Here is a 27,006-nt window from a genome sequence, read left to right as displayed (position 1 = left end):
GAATCGAGATTGGACTGTTACTTTTTTCGTGTGTGAACCGGTGTTCCACAAGCCTCGGGAAGGTAGACTCAGAATTTAGTGCAACTTATTCCTAGTTTGAATTAGTCAGAATATTTAATATTTGAAGAATATATTAATTATGAAATATATCTTAGATATTCGTAAACGTACTTATTGTTAGTTTGAATTAGTCAATAAATTTAATATTTGAAGAATATATTAGTTATGAAATATATCTTATATATTCGTAATCGATTAATATTTTTCCTATGATTTGATTAGTAGTATATTCTATTCTCAAGATTTAGTTAGTTTATATTTTCTTATTTGTAGGTATTAGTTGGTAGTTTGTATCATATTTAAAACGTTGTGAATATCAATGAAGATTGAACCTTCGATCCCAATTCTATTTCTCATTCTTAACTATGTATTGTTTCCTTGATTAATAATATTTTCAGATCTATTCACACTTTTGGGTGGTAGATATTGTGTCAGTTGATATCAGAGCAAGTTGGTAACCAAGGGTTTGATATTATTACTCGAGATGAATGGTGGAAGTGCTTCTATGGTATAGCTATGGAAAAGTTTGTTGACAATAAATATAATTATTGGAAGTTATGTATAGAAGCTTATTACAAGGGCAAGATTTGTGGGATTTAATTGAGAGTGATGACACAGAAATTCCATCCGATACTCCAAAGAATGCTGAATTACGCCGAAAATGGAAGATCAAATGTAGAAAAGCTTTATTTACCTTGCGAACTTTGATTAGCAAGGAATATATTGATCATGTTCGTGATTTAAAGTCACCAAAGCAAGTGTGAGAAACACTTCAAAAGTTGTTCACTAAGAAAATACAGCTCAATTACAATTTCTACAGAATTAACTAGTTGTGGTAACTCAAGGTAATTTTTCTGTTGAAGAATATTTCTTGAAAGTGAAAAATCTGTGTTCTGAAATTTCAGAATTAGATGCTGAGGAGCCAGTGAGTGATGCTCGATTACGGCGTTATCTTATTCGTGGATTACGAAACGACTTTATGCCCTTTGTTTCCTCAATATAAGGGTGGGCAAATCAGCTTACAGTTATTGAATTGGAGAATTTGCTTTCTAATCACGAAGTTTTGATTAAGCAAATGACTAGCAACAACAAGCTTTCCCCAAAGTCAGAAATTGTGTTGTATGTCAAAGATCAAAGGAGACAAAAATTTCATTCAAAGCCTTCATCAAGCAATGAGAATCAATTCAGAACTGAGGAGTCGTCAAAGAAGCCATTTAAAGCTTCTTACAAGTGTGAAAACCTGGCTAGTTTAAACGAGATTGTCTGGTGAAAGTGGTGTGTCATCGTTGTGGAAAGCCAGGTCATATTAAGTCAAATTGTCGAGTTAAAATGTAGGAATCAGAAGCAAATGGGAACACTTTGGGAACACTACTTAACTATTGAGGTTCTTGACTAGCCAACAGATGTGACTTCAGCTGTACATCAAGATGATGTCTCTGCAAATGCTCATGTCTTTATAGACTACAATAAAGAATGGATTGTCGATCTTGGTTGTTCTCATCATACAATTGGAAACGAAACTGTTCTATCAGATCTTCGTCCACATTGTCAAAAGAAGAGTAAAGGGCCTAGCAAAGCAGCTGAATTGGAATCATGACTTTCTCAATTCCAGGAGGAACTGAAGAAAACGAGTGATCAACTGAGCGCATCTGAATCACACAAAAAGCAAGCCCAACAGGAAGCAGAAGAAGCAAAGAAACAACTATCAGATATGTCAGCAAAGCTTGAAGAATCCATTATCATGGCTGACCAAGAAGTTGCTGGGGGCGCTGCTGTTCGTGTTTGCAGCCCTACATGCTCTCTAGGATCCAGGAGCTCTGCAGTTTCATGCAAGGAGTCCCTCGATGAAGGTGAGTTTCTAAACTATCAATCTTCTGAATTAAGAACTGCGAATAGCGAGTGTTTTTCGACTCATTCTAGTGAATGGGACTCAAAGAGTGAAGATTGTAAATTATCCTTCCCCAGAGCATGGTGGCCATGGCAGTGATCATGAATTCTCAGGCGAGCCAGCGTCGTCTCAGGGCTCGGGTTCTGGAAATTTTGGTTATGGCGTCTCTGAGGGAATGAATTGCCCATCTTCTAATGCGGATTATTATGATGTTATTGTCGAACAGAAGATTAAATCAGAGGAAATAGGGAAATTTTGTATGACAAAAAGGAAGAAAGAACAGAATGAAGGTAACGCGGATTTGAGATCTTCCAAATATCAAAGGTCATTTGTTCCTGCAGAAACTACCAATCCCCAATTGAGTTCCTGTGCTGTAAATGAGGATGAAGAGAAGAGGAAGGCGAGGTTGATTAGGAATCGAGAGAGTGCGCAACGTTCCAGGCAAAGGAAAAAACATTATGTGGAGGAGTTGGAGAATAAAGTGAGAATCATGCATTCAACCATTGCTGGATTGAATAATAAGATATCGTATATGTTGGCTGAGCATGCAGCTCTGAGACAGCAGCTGAGTGGTTGTGGTATGTGTCAGCTTCCGCCTCCTGGTATGTACCCACATCCCTTAATGCCTCCAATGTCTTACCCATGGGTGCCATGTGCTCCTTATGTTGTTAAATCGCAAGGGTCTCAGGTCCCTCTAGTTCCTATTCCTAGATTAAAGCCCCGACAACCTGCTTCGGCAGCTAGGAGTAAAAAGAATGAGAGTAAGAAGGCTCTAGGAAGAACTAAGAAGGTTGCCAGTGTTAGTTTTCTGGGTCTGTTGTTCTTTATTACGCTTTTTGGTGGTCTATTCCGACAGTGAATGACAGATTTGGAAATGTTGAAGGAGTTCCTGGTAAGTTGCATTTGTTGGTGATAATTTGTATAATCAGAATCATGGGAGGGTTTTGAGAGTCGATAGACATTTCAATTTATCCGATGGTGGGAGTGTAGGATCTCCTTGTGGAAAATCTGGTACTTCAAATACAATGTGAGAGAATTTATAGGAAAGAGCATGTAACGCCAAAAAAAAAATAATAATAATAAAAAAAAAATAAATAAATAAAGAAAAAAAAAAAGCCAAGTCAACTGAGGGGCAAAAATGTCATTTTGCCCCTCCAGCCATAATAGGGGTTCAAAGAAAACCCCGTCAAATCCCCTGCAAAGGAAAAAGAGAGCCTACAAGTAGGTGGCTACTAAGTATAATTTTTATACTCATCCTTGCTATGTTTTCCTTTTTTCAGGAGCGTGAGGCATCGGTCAAGGGCGGGCGTGATGGGGACGGGGATTGTCATAGAGGAATGGGTTGTCCCTGGGCGTCAGTCCAGTCTTTATTTTGTATTTGCATTCTTTCGAAATTTATTTCTAAACTGTCATGTGTTCTATTGTTTGTCGTTCAAAATATTTATTGGAATTTAAGGATTTTCTTTATTTCATATTTAAATCACTTTATGCATTCGCGCAAGTCACGGTCCGTAGTAAAATACTGGGTCGTGACAAATTTAGTATCAGAGCAATCAGGTTATAGGTCCTGTAGATATTTAGGATAGAGAGTTGTGTCCTCTATGACCTCGCTCGTCAAACACATGCCGCTCACGACCAGACGTTCTCACGTGATGGAAACATAGAGGCAAAGGTTAAGCTAGTATTTATAGAGTATACCATGACCGACTATGGCATTATAATCGCACATTACCTAGGAGATGTGCTACGAATGAATTGTAACCATTGTTCCTTTTCTATTGTGGTAGATAATGGCACCAAAGAGACGCGAACCATATGTAGGGCCCGGACCCAGAAGGGGAAGAAGAGAGGAAGTTCAGAACACCTCGGTCCCAACACCTGAAGTGGAATAACCTGAATTTCAGGAGGAGATTGGGGATATGCCCCAAACTAGCGAGGGAACAGTAGCACAACTGTTAGGATCGATACCAGTTGTTAGGATCGCACAACAACGCACACGCTCGATCTAGATGAACACAAAGAGAAGGATAGAGAGAAGTTGCAAGGAGAACTCTGGCTAAAAGGATTTTTTATTGATGACTTCAGGCATGTACAACAAAAGAGTACAGAGAATAGAAAAGTACATTTAAGAGCTTTACTGGACGGGATATATATATGGTTCAGTCTACTAAATATAGCTTTACCAGATTTAACCATCTACTATATATAGCTATGTACCATATATAGCTTTACCGGATATAGCCATTGACCAAGCTATAAATACAGGGAGCAGACTCCATAACTCAACAATTCTCCCACTCGGAGACTGATCCTACACCATACCAATTAGGGCTTTGCATAGCTTTAATTTTCCAACATCAACACATTTTGTCAACATGTCTGTTGGATTCTTTGCACCCTCTATCTTCTCCAAACACATATCGCCTTCTTCCACTAACCTGCGAGTGAAATGGTACCGTCTTCTAATGTGTTTTATTCTTGAATGATAGACTGGGTTTTTCACCAACTGTATGGCACTCTGACTATCTGTATAAAGGATCTTCTTGCACTGCTTCCGGCCTAATTCTTCTAGATAGTCTGTCATCCATATCATCTCCTTTCCAGCTTCAGCTATGGCCACGTACTCAGCTTCAGTAGATGAAAGAGCAACGCATTTCTGAAGCTTAGACATCCAACTCACTGCTGTTCCATCTATAGTGTAGATATACCCAGATGTGCTCTTGCTGGAGTCTACATCTCCACTCAGATCAGCATCCACAAAACCTTGCAGAACTACTTTGCCATTGCCATAACAAAGTGTAGTATTGGATGTACCTCTCAGATATCTTAGAAGCCACTTCACAGCTTCCCAATGTTCCTTCCCCTGGATTTGCCATGTACTTGCTAACAACTCCCACTGCATGTGTTATGTCAGGTCTAGTGCATACCATAGCATACATCAAACTCCCAACTGCAGAAGCGTACGGAACTGATGCCATGTGCTCACGTTCCTCAACTGTCTTGGGAGATTGTCCCTTTGACAATTTAATATGATTTGCCAAGGGGGTAGTCCTGGGTTTAGCGTTATTCATCTTGAATTTGGACAACACCTTCTCAATGTACTGCTCTTGGGATAGATTTAATGTGCCAGCAGATCTATCTCGAGAAATCCTCATCCCAAGGATCTGCTTCGCTGCACCTAAATCTTTCATCTCAAATACTGAAGACAAGCTTGCCTTCAGGTGGTTTATCTCCCTCATACTTGATCCAGCAATTAGTATATCATCCACATACAGGAGTAGAAACACATAAGAATCAGTGTATTTCTTGAGGTAGCAACACTGATCCTTTTCACTTCTGTGGAAACCACTATTGCTCATGAAGGAGTCAAACTTCTTGTACCATTGTCTCGGTGCTTGTTTCAGTCCATACAAGCTCTTATTGAGCTTACACACCATGTGCTCCTTGCTTGGAGCTGCAAATCCTTCGGGTTGTTGCATATAAATCTCCTCATCTAGATCTCCATGTAAAAATGCCGTTTTTACATCCATTTGCTCAAGGTGCAAATTCTCCGATGCAACAATACTCAGTAGAATTCGGATAGTAGTTAATTTCACAACTGGAGAAAAGATCTCAGCATAATCAATGCCTTTTCTTTGTGAATATCCTTTAACTACTAACCGAGCCTTAAACCTCCTTCTGCCATCTGGTTCAACCTTGATTTTGAACACCCATTTGTTCAACAGAGCTCTCTTTCCTGTAGGCAACTCAGTCAGCACCCACGTATTATTCCTTTCAAGTGAGCTCATCTCATCATCCATGGCTTGCTCCCACTTAGTTGAATCTTCCACTTGTAGGGCCTCATCAAAGGACTCTGGTTCTCCTTCGTCAGTCAGCAACAGATAGTGTAATGAGGTTGAATATCTGTCTGGTGCTCTGGTAGTTCTGGATGATCTTCTCAACACCTGTTCAGGTGCAACTTGCTCCACGTCTGGTTCTTCAGCAATAGGATCAGCCACGTCTGGTTCTTCAGCAATAGGATCAGGAGTTTCTTGAGCTTCTGTTGTACCATCACTGTGTGAATTTTCTTGCCACTCAAATTCAACTCCCACTTGTTTCGTAGTCTCAGAGTTTATCTTCTCTCTGTCCTTGTACATGACATTTTCATCAAAGGTCACATCACAGTGTCTTAGGATCTTCATATTTTTCTCATCTCAAAACCTATACCCGAACATGTCAGAGCCATAGCCTATGAAGTAGCATTTCACAGCCTTAGCATCAAGCTTATCTCTCTTCTCTGGATCAACATGAACATATGCAGTACAGCCAAAGGTTCTCAAGTGAGAGTACTTGAGTTCTTTTCCTGTCCATACTTCTTCGGGCAATTTGAACTTCAAGGGTACTGACGGCCCTCTATTAATCAAATATGCTGCTGTGTTCACAGCATCAGCCCAGAATGCCTTTGGCAATCCAGAATGAATCCTCATGCTTCTTGCTCGCTCATTCAAGGTTCTGTTCATCCTTTCTGCAATACCATTTTGTCTTGCCTTACCGGGAATTGTTCTTATTAATCTAATTCCCTCAGCTGCACAAAATGTTATAAACTCTGATTTGTTGTACTCTCCTCCATTGTCAGACCTCAGGCATTTGATCTTCAAGCCGGTCTGATTTTCAACTTCAGCTTTCCACTTCTTGAAGGTGGTAAACACATCTGACTTGTGTTTCAGAAAGTAAACCCATACCTTCCTGCTGAAGTCATCGATGAAGGTGACGTAGTACCTTGATCCACCAAGTGATGAAACTGGAGATGGTCCCCAGACGTCTGTATGGACCATTTCCAACCGCATTTTCTTCGGTTCTCTGGCAGCCTTTGTGAAACTAACTCGTTTCTGTTTGCCCATAACGCAGCTCTCACAAAGACCCATATCAACAGATTTTAAGCCTTCTAAAGCTCCTTTCGCAGTGAGCATCTTCATTCCTTTGACGCTCATATGTCCAAGTCTATTGTGCCATAGACTTGAATTGGAAGCACTCTCAGCAGCAGCAGTCATGTTTATACACTCTGCAGTAGTGTATAAGGTTCCAGATTTTGTGCCACGCGCAACAACCATGGCGCCCTTCACAATCTTCCAGGAACTCTTTCCAAACTCTGCTGCATAGCCTGTGCTATCCAACTGACCAATAGAGATCAGGTTCTTCTTGAGACCAGGAATGTATCTGACATCTTGTAATGTCCATTGATTTCCTGCTGGAGTTTGTATGGAGACATCTCCCTTTCCTTCAATCTCCAAGGTTTTATTGTCGGCAAGATACACCTTTCCGAAATTTCCTGATTTGAAATTTCGAAACAATTCCTTACTTGGAGACGAATGGAACGATGCACCTGAATCCAAAATCCAGGATTCAGCTGGCCTATCCACACTAAGGATTAAAACGTCCTCAGCATCTTCTGTTGTGTATATAGAATCATCATCATCTTCAGATTTATGATTCTGCTTCTTCTTTAGCTTTGTACAATCTGTCCAAAAGTGTCCTTTTCCCCCACAGCTCCAACACGTTACGTTGGGTTTGTTTGGAGATTTTCCCCGGTTCTTTGATTTTGAACGCCCATGTTTGTTTGAGCTCTTTGATTTGCTTCTTCCCCTTCGATCAACACTGAGAGCATTGCCTGATGAATCTCCAGTTTCCCGTTTGCGAATACTTTCGCTGAGAACTACATCTCGAATTTCATCAAACTTCAGTTTATCAGATCCTCGGGAACTGCTGATTGCGGCAACAACAGTATCCCATGACTCGGGTAAGGATGACATCAAAATCAACGCTTTAATTTCATCTTCGAAATTAATTTCCACCGAACCCAGTTGACTTATGATCATATTGAATTCATTTATATGATCCGCAACACGTCCACCTTCAGACATCTGTAGATTGAACAATCTACGCATCAAATACACCTTGTTCATAGCCGACGGTTTTTCATACATATTTGACAGCGCCTTCATCAGATCTGACGTTGTCTTCTCCTTGATGATGTTAAACGCCACGTTTCTGGATAGCGTCAACCGGATCATCCCTAAGGCTTGTCGATCCTTGAGCTTCCACTGTTCCGTGGTCATGGTATCCGGCTTCACCCCCAACAGAGGTTCGTGAAGATCTTTCTGGTACAGATAATCTTCAATCTGCATCTTCCAGAAACCGAAATCGGATCCATCGAACTTCTCAATTCCAATCTTTGAACTTTCCATCTTCACAGATCGTGGTGAATTTTGCCTTGCTCTGATACCAGTTGTTAGGATCGATACCAGTTGTTAGGATCGCACAACAACGCACACGCTCGATCTAGATGAACACAAAGAGAAGGATAGAGAGAAGTTGCAAGGAGAACTCTGGCTAAAAGGATTTTTTATTGATGGCTTCAGGCATGTACAACAAGAGAGTACAGAGAATAGAAAAGTACATTTAAGAGCTTTACTGGACGGGATATATATATGGTTCAGTCTACTAAATATAGCTTTACCAGATTTAACCATCTACTATATATAGCTATGTACCATATATAGCTTTACCGGATATAGCCATTGACCAAGCTATAAATACAGGGAGCAGACTCCATAACTCAACAACAACCATCAAGAACAAAAAGACGCCGAAGGAAGGCCAAGGCCTGAAGGCTGCTTGATACACCCCCTACTGCTCCCGTCTCCGAGGAGGTCCCATCAGGTCCAACCCCATGTACAGCAGTCCCGCTAAACCAGCCATTAGTTATGCCCACAGCAGAGATGTTCCAGATGTTCATGATGACCTCGATAGAAAATAAGGCTCTGACGAACCAAATGATACAAACCATGATGGCTAATCAGTCAAGAGGGCAAGGGGGTAAAGATTCATGACTGTGGAGTCCCGCTACTTAAGAGATTTCCAAAGGCATAAACTGCCTTCCTTTGACGGAGGCAAGGTGGATCCCATTGCCGCTGAGAATTGCTAGAGGCCATAGAAACGACCTTCCATTTTATGAATTGTCCGCCAAAGTATGAAGTCCATTGTGGGACGTATATGCTAAAAGAAGAGGCGCACTTCTGGTGGCAGGGTGCTCAGAAGACCATTTATACCACAAGGAGAGTTTATTACCTGGTGTCAGTTTAAAGATGCGTATCTCCACAAATATTACCCAATCACTGCCAGAGTGAAAATGCAGACAACATTCCTCACACTGAAACAGGGAGACAGATCAGTGGAGGAATATGACTTGGAGTTCAATAGGTTGGCTAGGTTTTCTCCAGCCTATGTTAGTTTTGAGGAGTTGAAGGGCGAACGATTTATCGCTGGCTTGAGGGAGGAACTAAGGGGGAATGTGGCATCTCAGTCATTCTTCGTCTATGCGAAAGCCCTTCAAGTGGCGACCCTACTCGACGCGTCTCGCACCAACAAGCTGCAGTTGGAAACAGCACAATCATCTCACACTGCAGCCCAGGGAAAGGTGACAGACCCTAGCCACCCCAGAACTGGTAGACTGCCCCATGGCCGCACTGATAAATGAAGAAGGGCCCCGGTACGGAACATGACCCTTTGTCCTAACTGTCGACATCCTCACACGGGGGAATGCAGAGCAGGAACAGGCGCATGCTACAAAACCAGCCAAGTAGGGCACTTTGCAGTGGATTGCTCTCAGAGGGACGATCAGCGTGTCAATCGACCTGCAGTACAGCATCAGAGGGGCCAGGGAGCTCAACATCAGCAGGGGCGAGCTGTAGCCCATGCAACAACAGCCAGGCAAGCTGACTAGCCTAACGCAGTTGTCATAGGTACGCTACTCGTATTTGGCCATCTTGCTTTAGTATTGTTTGATTCGGGTTTGCCGCATTCATTCGTATCTGAGGAGTTTGTAGAGCTAGCACACCTAGAGAAAGAACTTTTAGAGATTACCCTATCAGTGTCCACCTCTGCTCACGAGCTATTGCTAGCTACCCATAGGGTTAAGGGAGGTGGTGTAACAATATCAGGGCGTGTCATCGAAGCTACACTGAGAGTGTTAAGCCTGCAAGGCTTTGATGTCATCTTGGGTATGGATTGGCTAGGCGAGAATTGCGTTTTGATAGATTGCGAGACTCGAATAGTGACTCTCAGGCTCCTGTCAGGGGACAAGTTCATTTCTAGCCAGTGTGACCTTAGACAATAGTAACAAACAATAACCTCATTAGTACACATCGTCAGGGAGTTTGTAGATGTCTTTTCGAAGGATCTGCCAGAATTGCTCCTAGCTAAGGAAGTCAATTTTCAGATTGATTTGGAACTAGGAACTGTGTCGATCTCCAAGGCACCTTATAGGATGGCACCTGCAAAACTCAGGGAATTGAAGGAACAGTTACAGGAGCTATTTGATAAGGGTTTCGTCCGACCCAGTGCATCACCCTGGGGAGCCCCTGTTCTATTTGTCAAGAAGAAGGACGGGTCCATGCGGTTGTGTATTGATTACAGGGAATTAAACAAGGTCACTATAAAGAATAAGTACCCTCTCCCGAGAATTGACGACCTATTTGATCAGCTACAGGGAGCAACAGTCTTCTCCAAAATTGACCTAAGGTCGGGGATCATCAGTTGAGGGTCAGAGAAGGGGATATACTCAAGACAGCTTTCAGAAGTCGTTATAGACATTACGAGTTTCTCGTTATGTTCTTCGGCCTTACCAATGCACTAGCAGTTTTCATGGAACTAATGGACAGGGTGTTTAAGGAATTCTTAGACACCTTTGTCATAGTGTTCATCGACGACATTTTGGTATACTCTAAGTCAGAGGAAGATTATGAAAAACACCTAAGAAAAGTCTTAACAATACTGAGAGCCCAGCAGTTGTATGCCAGTTCTCCAAGTGCGAGTTTTGGTTGTCTGAAGTAGCATTTCTGAGTCACGTGGTGTCAAGCAAGGGGATTACAGTGGACCCAGCTAAGATAGAAGCAGTGAAGAGGTGGCCACAGCCGACCACAGTCACGGAGGTGAGGAGTTTTCTAGGGCTAGCTGGATATTACAGAAGATTTGTCCAGAATTTCTCCAAAATTTCCTCAGCGCTATCTCAGCTAACCAAGAAAGGCAAGCTCTTTGCTTGGACTCCAGCTTGCGAACAGAGTTTCCAAGAACTCAAGAAGAGGTTGGTAACCGCACCAGTCCTTACGGTTCCAGACGTGTTAGGTAATCTCGTGGTGTACAGTGATGCATCAGGGAAAGGTTTGGGGTGTGTGCTCATGCAGAAGGGTAAGGTGATAGCGTATGCTTCTCGACAACTGAAGGAATATGAACGAAACTACCCAATGCATGACCTCGAGTTAGTAGCGGTAGTATTTGCTCTAAAAACGTGGCGGCATTACCTGTATGGGGAAAAAGTACAAGTCTTCACCTATCATAAGAGCCTCAAGTACTTGTTCACGCAGAAGGAGCTCAATATGAGAGAAAGGCGATGGTTGAAATTGGTAAAGAATTATGACAGAGATCCTATACCATCCAGGCAAAGCCAACGTTGTAGCGGATGCATTGAGTAGGAAGGCTGTGCATACTTCTGCGATGATCACCACACAGGAAAGACTACAGGATGAGATGAAGAGGGCTGGGATAGACGTGGTGGTTAAAGGTGGTACTGTGCTGATGGCACAGTTAACCATACAACCCACCCTACGAAAGAAAATTATCGACGCTCAAAGGTCTGATGAACACCTCAGTAAAGTGTGGAGTCAAATTGAGACAGAGAGGCCAGCAGAGTATTCTATCTCCTCAGATGGGGATCTCCTATGGAAAAACCGCCTGTGCGTTCCCCGAGACGAGGGAATCTTAAAAGATATTATGACTGAAGCCCATGATACATCTTATACGTTCCACCCTGGAAGTACGAAGATGTATCAGGATCTGAAAAGATATTATTGGTGGTTCGGAATAAAGAGGGTCATAGCAAATTTCGTAAGCTGTTGCTTAACCTGCCAGCAAGTAAAGGCCCCGAGGCAGCGCCCAGCAGGATTGCCACAGCCCCTGAACGTTCCTCAGTGGAAATGGGAAGCAGTCTGTATGGATTTTGTCTCGGGTTTGCCAAAGACAAAGTAGGGTTTCAACGTCATCTAGGTAATTGTAGACAGACTAACTAAGACGGCCCACTTCATTCCAAGAAAGTCCACATATCGAGTGTTTCGGTGGGCTCAATTATATATCAAGGAGATAGTATGCCTGCACGGGGTACCAGTGTCCATAGTATTAGGTCGGGATACAAGGTTCATCTCTCAGTTTTGAAAAAGTCTCCAGAAAGCACTAGGAACTCAGTTGAGGTTCAGTACAACGTTCCATCCTCAAACGGACGGACAGACTGAAAGGCTGAACCAGATTTTAGAGAATATGTTGCGAGCCTGTTCCTTAGATTTCTCTGGGTGCTGGGACGAACATCTGCCGTTGATGGAGTTTGCCTACAATAATAGTTATCAAGCGACCATTCAAATGGCCCCCTTTGAGGCACTGTATGGGCGTAGCTGTCGAACACCAGTGTTTTGGGAAGAGGTAGGAACGCAGCAACTACTGGGACCAGAGTTAGTTCAGGTTACCAACACAGCGGTGCAGAAAATCAAGCAGAGGATACTCACCGCACAGAGCCGACAGAAAAGCTATGCAGATGTGCGTAGAAGGGACCTCAAATTTGAGGTGGGTGACCACGTGTTCCTGAAGGTAGCCCCTATGAGGGGGGTGTTGAGGTTCGAAAAGAAGGGGAAATTGAGCCCAAGGTTCATAGGCCCCTTCGAGATTCTAGAAAGAGTTGGGGCTGTAGCTTACAGAATTGCTCTGCACCGAACCTTGCCGCCGTGCACAATGTGTTCCACGTATCCATGCTGTGAAAGTACACTCCAGACCCTACTCATGTAATCGAGCATGAGATGCTTCCTCTTCAGGAAGATCTGTCTTACGAGGAGAAGCCTAGCATAATTTTGGCTCGAGCCACTAGGCGGTTGCGCAACAAAGATATTCCCTTGGTAAAGGTCTCATGGGGTAACCGTCGTGAGGAAGAGGCAACCTGGGAACGAGAAGAGAACGTGAGGAGAGCTTACCCCGAAATCTTCCAAGAAATATCAACTTTCGGGGACGAAAGTTCTTAAGGAGGGGAGAGTTTGTAACGCCCAAAAAAAAAAAAAAAAAAAAAAAAAGAGTTAGAGAGAAAATGTCATTTTGCCCCTCGAGCCATAATAGGGGTTCAAAGAAAACCTCATCAAATCCCCTGCAAAGGAAAAAGAGAGTTAGAGAGAAAACGGAGAGAAATCAGCTGCGAAGTTTATTGGACCACGTCGGAATCCACCTTCAGACGAGACTTGTACAAGGACTAAGAGGCTAGCGAGACCGACGCTCCGTTAAGATCCAAGAACGTTTCACGAGGTAAGGTTCTGAACGACATTTCTCAGAGCTGAGCTTTTCCTATGTGAATCGAGTCCTAAAATGCTGAAATATTCACCTAGGAACAACTCTACGCACGATCTGTGAAGAAGTTTGGCCGAGACCTCAACTCGAAGGTAGAGATCCGAGAATCGTCTGAGAACGGTGAGCGAACTTTCGATGCTCTTAACTCATCCGGTAGTCAAGCAAAAAATTATAAATAAAAAAATACTAGGACGTAGCTCGTAACACGATCTAGAACTTTGCCACAGAAATCATATCAATCTGATCTACGGATCGAAAGATATGAAAATTAGAAAGGGGACTGTGTTACGAATTGCAGAGGACAGAGAAGAAAAAGAAAAAGAAAAAGAAAAAAAAGAGGTCAGCCGGCGAGCGGCGAAGGGCGGCGTGACAGGCGCCAGACACTCGTCGATCGTCGACTGGAACAACGCAGCTCCAGCGAGGCAACGACACGTGTTGCCTGCAAGGCCGAGCCGTACCAGACTGGCGACCCGCGACTACGCAGGGACTGCCGCACGTGGTAGGCATGCCTGCGGCCTGCGACTGGCGCACGTCCACGAGCGTGGTCAGCACACTACTAGGGCGTGAGCGGGCGTGAAACGGCCGTTTTGGACCGGTTGCCCTCTATTTGCCCGATTTTTGTCCCGATTCCCGTTATAATACTGTTTTTACGTGAATAGGGATCTAATCTAAGGAAATCAGTATTTTTGGACACCTCACGCGTAAAGAAACGCTAGCAAAAAGGCACACATCGACCAAGTAAGTCACCACTCGGTATTTAGGAAGAAATACTTGTAGGATTCGCTTGGATTGCATGCATGCTAGTAATTTTGTTTCAGATTAGCTCTCCATGTAAAATATGGTAGAAAAAAAATACATGAAGGGGAGAAGAAGCGAAGACACACGAATTAATTTTCTTCTTTTGTGTGTCATTAGAACTTGGTACCATTTTCTTTATATAATAAAAAGTTTACCCATTTTTTTCTACAAATCAGCAAACACTCCACCACTCATTCTACTATTCATCTCCTTAAAAAACACTCCACCACTCATTCTACTATTCCTCTCCCTAAAAATGAGTTCCACTACTTCCAATATCTCCAGTCGTTTTTTAGGGAGAAATAAGCAACAAAAAATAAATATTAACCACTATTTTTCTTTAACCCAACAAAAAAAAACTTATATATATATATAAAAAAAAAAAAAACAAGTTTATAACCAACAATCACTCCTCTAAACTTGTTTAACTATGTTGAGTCGACTTTCTTCAAGTCAATCTTCTCTCTTAACTCTAGGAACCGTTGTCTTGCTACGACTTTGTCAGAATATCCGCCAACTGTTCATTTGTGTTCACATATTCCAGTTCAATAGCTTCAGTTTGTATACATTGGCGAATAAAGTGGAACTTGGTATCAATGTGTTTACTTCGATCATGGTAAACAGGATTTTTCGGCAACGCAATAGTTGACTTGTTGTCAACATTAAGCTTGGGTTTTACTTGCAGTTGACTGATGTTGCTCAAAATCCTGCCCAACCGTACTCCTTGACACGTTCCAGCAGTTGCGGCTATATACTCAGCCTCGCATGATGACAAAGCCACCACCTTCTGCTTATGTGATACCCAGGTTATTGGATTTACTCCCAAATAGTACAACACTCTAGTTGTACTCTTCCTATCATCAATATCCCCAGCCAAGTCACTGTCGCTAAATCCTACCAGCTCCACATTCGATAACTTCTTATAAACACAACCAAAACTTAGAGTACCTTTCACATACCTCAATATTTGTTTTACTGCTATGAGATGTGAAGTTGTTGGTGCCTCCATGTATCTACTCATCACACCAACTGAGTAGGCTATGTCGGGCCGGGTATTAACCAGATAGTGTAAGCTTCCAATAACACTTCTGTAAAGTGTTTTGTCAACCACAGGTTCTCCATTCCCATGTTTTCTCATCTTCATTCTTGGTTCCATGGGAATCGAACAAGGATTGCACTCCCCCATTCCTAGCTTCTCTATGATTTGTCTTGCATATCCGGCCTAGCATAAAGTGATTGATTCACTGCTTTGTCGTACCTTAATACCCAAGTAATAGCTTAAAAGTCCAAGATCGCTCATCTCAAATTTCTGGTGCATCTCTTCCTTGAATTGAGCTATAACTTGTTTGTTTGAGCCGACTATGATTAAGTCATCCACATATGTGCGATTATCATTGCTTAAACTCCATTAATTTTCTTGTAGAGAGAATATTCCTGTGGACATCATACAAGGCTTTATGTAGTTTTAACACCATGTTTGGATTTTCCTTGTCAACGAACCCTTCTGGCTGAACAACATACACCTCCTCTTCTAACTCACCATTCAGAAAAGTTGTCTTTACATTCATGTGATGTACTTCCCAGTTCTTAATGGAGGCATAGGCAAAAATTAATCTCACTGTTTCTAACCTGGCCACTGGTGCGAATACTTCATTGTAATCTACACCAAACTGCTGTGCATATCCCTTTGCCACGAGTCTCGCCTTATGTTTCATGATTTCTCCATCTGGATTTTTCTTTAACTTGGAAATCCATTTGATGTCGATTGCTTTATGATTCTTCGGCAAATCTGTGAGTTCCCACGTTCTGTTCTTTTCAATTGAGAGAATTTCAGACTTCATGGCATTCCTCCAGTTTTCATTCTTAGCAGCTTTCTCATATGAGGTTGGCTCCTCTATAGAAAGAAAACAAAGGTCCACTGCTTCCTTCTCTGCTTCGTTTAGTTCTCTGTAAATATCTTCTAGAGACCTGAACTTTTTCGGCGTCGATGAGCTTGACGATGATGCATTTGAGGTACTGTCTGGCGTTGATAAAGTTGAGGACAAATTTTCCCTTTGTCTTTCATCTGGATCAACTTCGATTTGTTCAATATTCCGCTCCTCTGTTCTAATCTGTTTTTCTGAAATTTGAACGGTGAAAGTTTCTCTTTGTTCATCATCACCGTTTGAGATTTCTTCCCAACACGACTTTTTCTCCTCTTCGAACAGCACATCCCTGCTCACCATAATTCTGTTCTTTTGTGGATCCAATAGTCTGTAAGCTTTGGTTCCATCTTCATATCCCAACATAATTGTCTTCACACTCCTATTCGCAAGTTTAGGAAGGTGTGAATATGTATTCTTGGCATGAGCAAGACACCCGAAGATTTTAAAGTGATGAACCTTTGGTATCTTGTCAAACCAAGCTTGATACGGTGTGCCATCTGCAACTCCTTTTGTTGGCGATCTGTTCAGAATATACACGACAGTTTTGATAGCTTCTCCCTAAAATTTTGCAGGCAACTCTTTGCTCTTTAACATACATCTGGTCATCTCTACCACCGTTCGATTACGCCTTTCTACTACGCCATTTTGCTGTGGTGAAAATGGTGCAGTAAGAAGTCTCTTCATGCCTTCATTCTCGCAATAGTCTTTAAAAGCAGTAGATACAAACTCTCCACCACGGTCCGTTCTAAAGCTCTTATTCTTCTTGCATTTCTCTACCTCCACACTGATCTTGAACTTTTTAAACACCAGCAGTGTTTCATTCTTGTTTTTCAACATAAACACCCACATAAATCGTGAAAAATCATCCATTAGTAACATAAAATATCTGTTACCTCCATACGTCATTGGCGAAATAGGTCCACATAGATCTCCATGGACAAGATCCAAAGACTCCTTCCCACGATATGTTGTTGTTCAGGAAAAAGGAGTCCTATGCTGCTTTCCAATTAAACACCCATCGCATAATTGATTGACCTGGGTGATTTTCAGCAACCCTTCAACCATTCTCTTGTCATTTAATTGCTTTAAAGAGTGAAAATTCAGGTGTTCATACCTCGCGTGCCAGAGCCAACCACTGTTACTGATATTTGTCATTAAACACACCTGATCCGCAAGCTTCAGCTTTGCTACATACAATCTGTTGGATTGTCTGGTCACCATAATAATCAGGCTCCTAGCTCTGTCAATATCTTCATCACACTGTTCTCTATGATAATTTTATTTCCACTCTCATCCAGTTGTCCCAAACTTATAATATTGCTTTTGAGTTTAGGTATGTAATAGACTTGCGATAAGATCAATTGCTCATCGGTTTTTCATTTGAAGAGCACTATTCCTCGACCACAAATGTCTATTACAGAGTTATCACTGAAGCGTACCTTTCCAACAACAGATGTGTTGAGCTCACGAAACACCCTCCTTTCTCCTGACATGTGGTTGCTTGCTCCAGTATCTAGGAACCAGGAATTTTCAGCTCCAATATTGTCTGGTGGCGGCATTATAGTTTCATTCAACATCACAAAATTAGGCTCTTTGTCATGTGTGGTTTTAATTTCACATGCCTCTATCATTAGTAATGAAGACTCCTCATCCTTTTGCATCTCTATCAAGTTGAGTTGTTCGTCTTTTGTGCAACACTCTGATGCGAAGTGTCCCATTTGATGACACCTGTAACATTTAATTTTACTTTTGTCAAATTTCTTCTTTTGAGTTTGCGACTCTCCTTCATCTCCTCGATGCCAGTCAATTCTCCCACGGCCTCTCCATCTTCCACGACCCCATCCCCTGCCTCCTCTGGAACTGCCTTGATCCTTCCATTCTTTCTTTGAGGATTTTGCATTCTCTCGTTCCTTCCATTTTGCATGAGTGAGGAGAACGGTTTCATATTTTTCTCCAAACCCTTGCAACCTTTCTTCATGTGCCTTGAGTGATCTAATAATCTCATCAACGGATTTCGTTTTGAGATCACTGAACTCCTCAATCGTTGAAGTGATTTGAAGAAACTTTGCAGAGGTGGATCGTAGAAGTTTCTTAACTACTTGGATATCATCCACAGTATTGCCGAGACCTCTCAATTTGTTGACAATAATGGTGAGTTTTCCAGAATACTCATCAATACTTTTTGAATCACCCATTCTCAACGCTTCGAACTCCTGCCAGAGAGTCTGCATTCTAACTTCTTTTACTCTTTCCGCACCTAGATTCATATTTTTCAACATGATCTAGGCTTCTTTGGCCGTTTTCTTGGCACCCAACTGTAGCAACGTATCTTCTCCAATACTTTGATAAATAGCTGTTAAAGTCATCTTATCTTTGCGGTTATCTACTGTTTCGAGTGACTCAATTGCCTCACAAACACCTTGTGCCATCATAAATACCTCCATCTTAATCGCCCAAGCTGCATAGTTGCATTTTGTCAACATCGGGTATTTGAGTGTGACAGATCTCTCCTTTTCTTGAATCCATACACTTACTTTATGTGAGGCATCACCTTCTATCGCACCGGTGTTCTGGCTCCTGTCACTTGATTCTTGTCTCATTTTTTTTATCTCTCTCCCTTCTTGACCGCTCAATCTCTAGGTTCGACATGATTGAAAACAGGTCTTGATCTTGTAGCTCTGATACCAATTGATAGAAAAAAAATACGAGAAGGGGAGAAGAAGCGAAGACACACAAATTAATTTTCTTCTTTTGTGGTGTCATTAGAACTTGGCACCATTTTCTTTATATAATAAAAAGTTTACCCATTTCTGCTACAAATCAGCAAACACTCCACCACTCATTCTACTATTCCTCTCCCTAACAATGAGTTCCACTACTTCCAATATCTCTAGTCTTTTTTCATGGAGAAATAAGCAACAAAAATAATTAACCACTATTTTTTTTAACCCAAAAAAAAACTTATATATAAAATAAGTTTATAACCAACAAAATATTAGTCAGATTGATTGCTATAAGTGTATTGGGAGAATCATCTAAGTGTTGCTTGTATGCTTTAAGCTTCCGCCGTATGTATGCATGCGTTTAATTTATGTTGGAATTGTATATCACGTGTTCCGAGTGCTTGATGAATGAATTCGCCCCATTGAGCGCAAACTTCGTGCTCTGGGTGCTTGATGGAGGTCATCGCCCCGTTGAGCCAGTATGCCTAGTTTGCATGAATTATATATTATGATGTTAGAAGACGGTTGCATGCACACTCTGTTAATTGCTAGGGCCCATTTCTATGATAAGCTTAGGGGATTACTGTTAGGAGCGATATGTCGCTCTAGCCAGACTTAACTTTTCCCTAGGAACTTAGCGGTTTACCACGACAACAAGGTACCTCAGGAGTGTTCATAGATTGCTAGTATGAGAACGGTATCTATAGCTGCGTGGGAGGACCAAGGGTCCCTGATCAGTTCTTACTGCTCTTAGCCATTTCGCATGGGAAATGTGTCCCCACGTCGTACAGCCCATTGGCTGCATGGGAACGAGTTGGGTCGCCCCCCCCCCCATAGGGGGACTATATGGGCGTAGGGGTATTCAGCACCCCCCTAGGCTAGATACCATGTAGTCCCAGATAGCCATGTAGAGGTAGCACCTCATAGAGAGATACTGACCATATTAGCTTGGCGTAAGGAACCTCTAGGCGTTTAATGAAAGGACGATGAACCGGTGACACCCAAGGGGCAAGCTCCAAGGAACTAAGATTAGAACCAGATGTCCTAGAACCGAATTAGGAAACCGTGGGAACCTGTTAAATTAAGATGCAAAGAGAGCCTACTACAAGTAGGTGGCTTACTAAGTATAATTTTTATACTCATCCTTGCTATGTTTTCCTTTTTTCAGGAGCGCGAGGCGTCGGTCAAGGGTGGGCGTGATGGGGACGGGGATTGTCACAGAGGAACGGGTTGTCCCGAGGCGTCAGTCCAGTCTTTATTTTGTATTTGCATTCTTTCAAAATTTATTTCCAAACTGTCATGTGTTCTGTTGTTTGTCGTTCAAAATCTTTATTAATTTAAGAATTTTCTTTATTTCATATTTAAATTACTTTGTGCATTCGTATGTGTCGTAAGTCACGGTCTGTAGTAAAATATTGGGTCGTGACAGAGCAAGACTTGAAATTCAATCAACAAGGAAAGGGGTCGCAACATTTAAATGATTCGGACGAGTCTATTAAGCTTGGAAATGCTAGCGAACTTCTTGTTGCTTCTTTATACGGTTCAAGGAATGAAAAATTAGTGAAGATCGATGGAAACTTGATAATTCATTCACCTTGGTTCGGGAGAAAGCTATGGTCTCATGCAAGGCTTCTGATACGAACATAGCTAGAGAGACTGGTCTTGCAATTCCTAGAGATCTTAGTCTAACCCTCACCATCCCCAACATCAGGGAAAGTGGTGGTAAACATCCTCATGCGTATTAGAAATCCTGCCAAACAACTAACGCACTTGCCAAAGTGAAGTTTGAAGTTTTTCGTAAGGCTTTCGAATTATTGAGAAATAAGCTTGCATGAAGGGAGGTTATTAGAATTTAATGCAACTTATTGCTAGTTTGAATTAGTCAAGATATTTAATATTTAGAGATTATATTAGTTATGAAATATATGTTAGATATTCGTAATCATACTTATTGCTAGTTTGAATTAATCAAGATATTTAATATTTGGAGCATATATTAGTTATGAAATATATCTTAGATATTCGTAATCGGTTAATATTTTTTCCTTTATTTGATGAGTAGTATATTTTATTTTATTTTGTTAGTAGTATATTTTATTCTCAAGAATGAGTTAGTTTATATTTTTTTTATTAGTAAGTATTAGTTGGTAGTTTGTATCATATTTAAAGTTGTGAATATGAATGAAGATTGAACCTTGGATCCCAACTCTATTTCTCATTCTTAACTTTGTATTGTACTTGAGTAAAAATATTTTTAGATCTATTCACACTTTTAAATGATAGATATTGTGTCAAGAACGAATACGAGTATACGAAAGGTATAAATGAAACAAAAATAATTTAGTCTCCTCTCTTTACAAAATAAATAAATAAATAAAAGATTATTAATATATAATTTGAGAGGGGAAGATGTTAAAAATGAGATTCCACAAAACGGTGTTTTAATTAATTAACATAACATTAATTAAATTGTAGAATTATTTCCCCTTTTGTCCTTCCTCTTTGTCTCTTTCTTAACACTTAATATTCTTTCCTTTACACACTTATGTGCTAACCAGCTCTTATTTAATTGCTTAATCACCTAAACCCAATAATTATATTTAAAAAAAATATATCTTTTTTGGAAACTTAACAAAGTAATTAACCTTTTTTGGTATGATAATTAAGAAATTATTCTAAATGATTATTGATTTTGAAAATGATGGGAAATAAATAGTTTGAAAATGGTTTAAAAAGATTGGGAGAGTTTTTGTAAGGTTGAAAAAGCAAAACCTAAAGATATATGAATAATGGATGTGAGAGAGATGAGATTATAATTTGTATGTTTCTCTCATAATTACTTCCCTACCACCCTTTCATCATTCTCATGATAGTGATGCCAATGATAATCATTTTTTTTTTTTTATGGCTAATTCTAAAACGCTTAAATTAATTAAAATATTCTCAACTTTTAAAAATAACATTAAAACGAGAGATAATCTATGAGGTGTTGATAGACTCTTTTCGTCTATATATTGACAGTAATAATTTATTTTTTAATTTCTTTTGAATAAAAATTATGGGTATTAAAAAACTAGTTTTAAAATGGTAAGGGTATTAGTTTGAAATAAAAATATTATCAATTTCTATAAAACTTATTTAAAAAAAATATATTCTAATTTAATAAATTTCTAGTTTTATTAATTCAAAAGGAAAGATATGGTTAATTACATTTGTTATTACAAAATAAAAATAAAATAAAATAAAATAAAAAAATGATGATAAAAATTGAGGTGGATAGGCATTAAGTTGTGGCAAAATTGGGTTAGTTAGTAGAATAGGTATCTTTTTCAATGCCCCTTTTGAAGAGCCACTTTTTGGTCATGAATTGACCAAAACACACCTTGCTCTATTATTATTATTATTATTATTATTATTATTATTATTATTATTATTATTATTATTATTATTATTATTATTATTATTATTATTATTATTTTATTAATTAACCAACTCTATGTTCTATGTTTGATAAACTTGGAAAATAAAAACACAGCTTCAGCTTCAGGCTTACAAATAATTTAGCATATGCTTTTTCAGCCTCATAAAAATCCACATTTTTGTAACAATTGTTGAACACCTAACTTATATATATACACCATTAATAATACAACATATTTATTCTTTGAGATTAACAAAAATCTTCAACTACATATTTTACCACCCATAGTATTACTTAATTACTTACCACCTGCATTATCCAAAAATAAAATTTTGTAAGAAAAAAACAAAAGAAACAAATCATAAAATTCTCGAAATCAAATGAAAATTCAACATTACCTTTCCGATTTTCACATTTTTTGTTGAGGTAAGTGATGAAAAGGGTGAGCAAGGCAACTGCTGCAATGAGTCCAATAATTATTGCCAATGTCTTGTTGACCTCGTTCTCGTTGTCGTTTGAGTCTTCTGCCAATATATAATTATTTTTTAATGCAAAAATCATTTCTAGAATTTTAAAATACCGTCGAAGTGAAAGACTAATAGGGTTTTGGCATTTTGAATGTTCCAAGTCTATTGACTCAAAAGATAAGTTATCTTTGTCTTATTGCCATTTTCTACCAAAGAATTACTAAAAAGTCTTTGGAGTGTAATTTGGTCCTAATTTTTTTTAAAAATAAATAGTACCCATTTAATTATTATTTATGTAACCGTTCAAATTTATCATCGTGAGTAGATATTGTTTTTTTATTTTTTTCATGCTTCCCCTCAAAGTTTCTAAAACGTATTTATTAATAAAAGATTTATAAATAATGTTTCGTTTCCGTCTACTGTTGATATGAGAGCTCACAATTTCTTTTTCAAAAAAATAATTTTTTTAGCTCACAAATTCCTTTTTGTTATTCAGGACAATAATAATAAAAAAAAAAAGAATTAAAAAAAAAAAATCATATTAAAAGAAAAGGTGACTTACTATGTCCATTTCCATATCCACGTCCATACCCATTTCCATCGTCCTGCGCGTGGGCTGCACCTCGAGTAAATCGCGCGTAGCATTTAGCCAAAAACAAATCGCCCCAAGCAGAATTCCCACACCCCGATTTGAGCAGTTTGATAGCGTCAGAGATGCAATCTTGGCAGTCGCTCACACTCAAATCCCCAACGCACTGAGCCACACTCCGTACATCCCCACCTCCACCTGTCCTATAGGTTCCACCATCACTAACCAAATACGCCAGCGCAGCATCAACCCCAGTCAACGCGTCCAAGTCAGACCCAATCGACGGTCCACATTTCTTAACCACAACCGTCTTGTCCTCCACCCCAAAGAAGCTCTTATTGTCGTACTTGACAAAACACCCCTCCAGCTGCAACGCTCCCCCGCACGCATCGCTACAGATGGTCCCAAGCCGGCTAACCGACCCAGCAACGCACTTGGAGCAGTCGCCTGAATTGAGGTCGCCCCGACATTGGTAGAGGCCGTAGATGGTGTCCTGTGAGGTGGAGCCGACAACAGTGAAGTTGGCGTAGGCGGCGGAAGTGGCGGAGCCGACAAGACGGCCGAGGAGTAAGTTAAGATTGGCATGGAAGGGTGAATTGGGAATGTATTTCTGGATGGTGCAGCCGCCGAAGACGTAGGTGTCGAAGGAAGTGGAGGATGAGGGAGGTGTCAGAATTGCGACGGCGCCGTACAGAAATGTCAGAAATGAAGAGAAGGGAAGGCGCGTTCTAGTTTCCGACATGTCGAGAGAGCAAAAGGGGAGGGATTTTGCAGAGAGTATAGGGGGAGAAGAGGAGGGTGGGAAGGAGATTGGGAATTGCAAATATATAATATAAATTGAAGTTTATTATTATAAATATTATATTATAAAGTTTACGTAGAAAGCGAAAAAGAAAATTAAAAAGGGGAAAAAAATAGTGTATATATGATGATTTTCCAAGTTCGAGAATCCTTTTGAAAGATGGGGACAGAGGCAAAAGGGGTGACAGTTTTCCTAAGCTTCATAAAGCAAAACCTAAAGATATATGAATAATGGATGAGAGAGAGAGAGAGAGAGGGATGAGATGAGATTATAATTTGTATGGCTCTCTCATAATTACTTCCCTACCTCCTTTTTATCATTGTCATGATAGTGACGAGGGAGATAATGACACTTTTTTTTCTTTCTTTTTTTTTTTTTTTTTTTTTTTTATAATAATGTCCATAAATTTTAAGTTGTATGATATCATGTAACATCGATAGGAAAGGAAGTCCTCTGACCAGGATTTGGTATTGGATATTTTTATATGACCACTATCCTTACATACTAGCATGATTCTTTCTAGCATGTTTTGTCCTTCATTCATATGTATCATAGGAAAATTTGAAAGAGATAACCTAACATAAAGTTGTTCCAAGAAAAACATACTCGACCTTAGAGTTTTTTCCTATATCCACGTCCACACCCATTTCCATTATCCTGCGTGTGGGCTACACCTCGAGTAAATCACGCGTAGCATTTGGCCGAAAATAAGTCCCCCCAAGCAGAAGTCCCACAACCTAATTTGAGTTGTCGTTCGTACCATCATAAAAGATGGGTATTTACTCGATGCATGAACACACAATGATGCATGAGGTCCTAAAATTTTTATTCATTACCATGTAAGACAACAGTTTCCATTTTCCTTTATATCATATCATTTTCATCATAGCTTTCCATGCATTAATCGGGGTTGTGTATCATATCGACACATCTTATCTTATATCATTCATATCATGTATCGTGTCATATCATGTCATATCATACCCACCAATATATCATGTAACATCATATACTATATCGCCAATAACATTTATCATATCATCAATACATCACATCACAACACGTGCCATAACATTCATATATCATCTCATAGTCACATCGTAGCATGGACCTATTGTGGACTTGTCCTTTCATATTGTTTCATGAACATATTATAGTCATATCATTTCATATACATATCATAGTTATATCCTTTCATAAACATATGATAGTCATATCATTTCATAAATATATCATAGTCATATCCTTTCGTAAACATATTATAGTCATATAGTTTCATAAACATATTATAGTCATATCCTTTCATAAACATATTATAGTCATATCGTTTCATAAACATATCATAGTCATATCGTTTCATAAACATATCATAGTCATATTGTTTCATAAACATGTCATAGTCATATCGTTTCATATATATATCATAGTCATATCCTTTCATGAACGTATCATAGTCATATCGTTTCATATACATATCATAGTCATATCGTTTCATAAACATATCATAGTCATATCGTTTCATAAACATATCATAGTCATATAGTTTCATAAACATATCATAATCATATCGGTTCATAAACATATCATAGTCATATCATTTCATAAACATATCATAGTCATATCATTTCATAAACATATCATAGTTATATCGTTTCATAAACATATCATAGCCATATTGTTTCATAAACATATCATAGTCATATCGTTTCATATATATATCATAGTCATATCCTTTCATGAACATATCATAGTCATATCATTTCATATACATATCATAGTCATATCATTTCATAAACATATCATAGGCATATCGTTTCATAAATATATCATAGTGATATCCTTTCATAAACATATCATAGTCATATAGTTTCATAAACATATCATAGTCATATCATTTCATAAACATATCATAGTCATATCATTTCATAAACATATCATAGTTATATCGTTCCATAAACATATCCTAATCATATCATTTCATAAACATATCCTAATCATATCATTTCATAAACATATCCTAATCATATCGTTTCATAAACATATCATAATCATATCATTTCATAAATATATCGTAGTCATATGTCAAACATATAACACGTGCAGAACCACGGGCACGTGTCATCATACAAACATCAATTCCTAACCATACCAATAGTAAGGTCACTTACTTGGTTGGTCTTAGCCGACGCTCTCCCTAAACTCGAATATATTTGTATAATGTCCCTCGAAGTTGTTCCAAGTATCGTTAGGAGTTATTTCCTATTAGAAGTCCAGCTCGTTTCGTTAGTAATACTAATTTCTTAGCTCAATTTAACTTAAATTGAGAAAATGGACCTTATATTGACCTTAATCGCCTTAAGGTCGAATTCAAAAATTGGTATCAAAATGTCTATACCAAGCCGAATGACCAAGTTTTGAGCTGAGAAGTCGTGTTGAGCCGAGCCGAGCCGCATTGAGTCAACTAAGCCGAAGGAGTTGGCGTACGACACATGTCGATATGGGGAGAAGACGTGTGCGCAGTGTCACGGTCATGCATGTCCAAGGCGTGTTGTCAATGGCAGCATGACAGATATCCCAGTCTTGCTTGTCCAGGATGTGTTGTCCATAGTTGCATGCCCGTTTCAAACGCTTTTACATGCTTTCATCTTAGATAAGTCTTTACCATTCCATATTGGGTCAGTATGAGGGTGTATGACCGTTCCCCAAAATCGTGTCTACACCTGCAAGGGTTAAAATGCCCTAAAATGTATTATAAGGGAATATGACTAGTTGTCAACTTCTTCCTACCCGATAGTTATAAGCAGGAAGCCGTTGTTGTTGCCTTTTGCTTACATTCCCATATAACACTATTTCCAATTTCTCAAATCTTGCTTTCAAAACTCTCTTTCGAAATCTCTCTGCCCCCATTTTCTAAAACTTTC

At 39.7% G+C, this 27,006-nt stretch overlaps 1 protein-coding gene and 2 pseudogenes across 2 annotated transcripts; 1 reads left to right on the top strand and 2 right to left on the bottom strand.

The window, feature by feature from the left end:
• Nucleotides 1-9,485: 9,485 nt before the first annotated feature.
• On the top strand, nt 9,486-12,814 carry LOC111808708 (uncharacterized; annotated as a pseudogene).
• Nucleotides 12,815-14,648: 1,834 nt separating this feature from the next.
• LOC147789734 (secreted RxLR effector protein 161 pseudogene) lies at nt 14,649-15,344 on the bottom strand (annotated as a pseudogene).
• Nucleotides 15,345-22,378: 7,034 nt separating this feature from the next.
• LOC111809091 (plasmodesmata-located protein 6) lies at nt 22,379-24,240 on the bottom strand. 2 transcript variants are annotated; one of them, XM_087116703.1, is made up of 3 exons: nt 23,257-24,240; nt 22,626-22,748; nt 22,379-22,536 (listed from the first exon to the last, which is right to left on the bottom strand). In XM_087116703.1, exons 1-3 carry the CDS (start codon nt 24,023-24,025, stop codon nt 22,526-22,528), a joined length of 903 nt encoding a protein of 300 aa, XP_086972829.1. In that variant the 5' UTR covers nt 24,026-24,240; the 3' UTR covers nt 22,379-22,525. The 2 variants fall into 2 exon arrangements, with proteins under 2 accessions (XP_086972829.1, XP_023551207.1); XM_023695439.2 differs by having other exon boundaries at nt 22,626-22,751; nt 23,257-24,224.
• Nucleotides 24,241-27,006: the final 2,766 nt, after the last annotated feature.

This window comes from Cucurbita pepo, chromosome 13 (assembly GCF_057944985.1).
Source record: "Cucurbita pepo subsp. pepo isolate OVF chromosome 13, ASM5794498v1, whole genome shotgun sequence".
NCBI lineage: Eukaryota > Viridiplantae > Streptophyta > Magnoliopsida > Cucurbitales > Cucurbitaceae > Cucurbita > Cucurbita pepo.
Note: the sequence above shows the minus strand (reverse complement) of the source record. Positions and strands in the feature narration are given on the sequence as shown.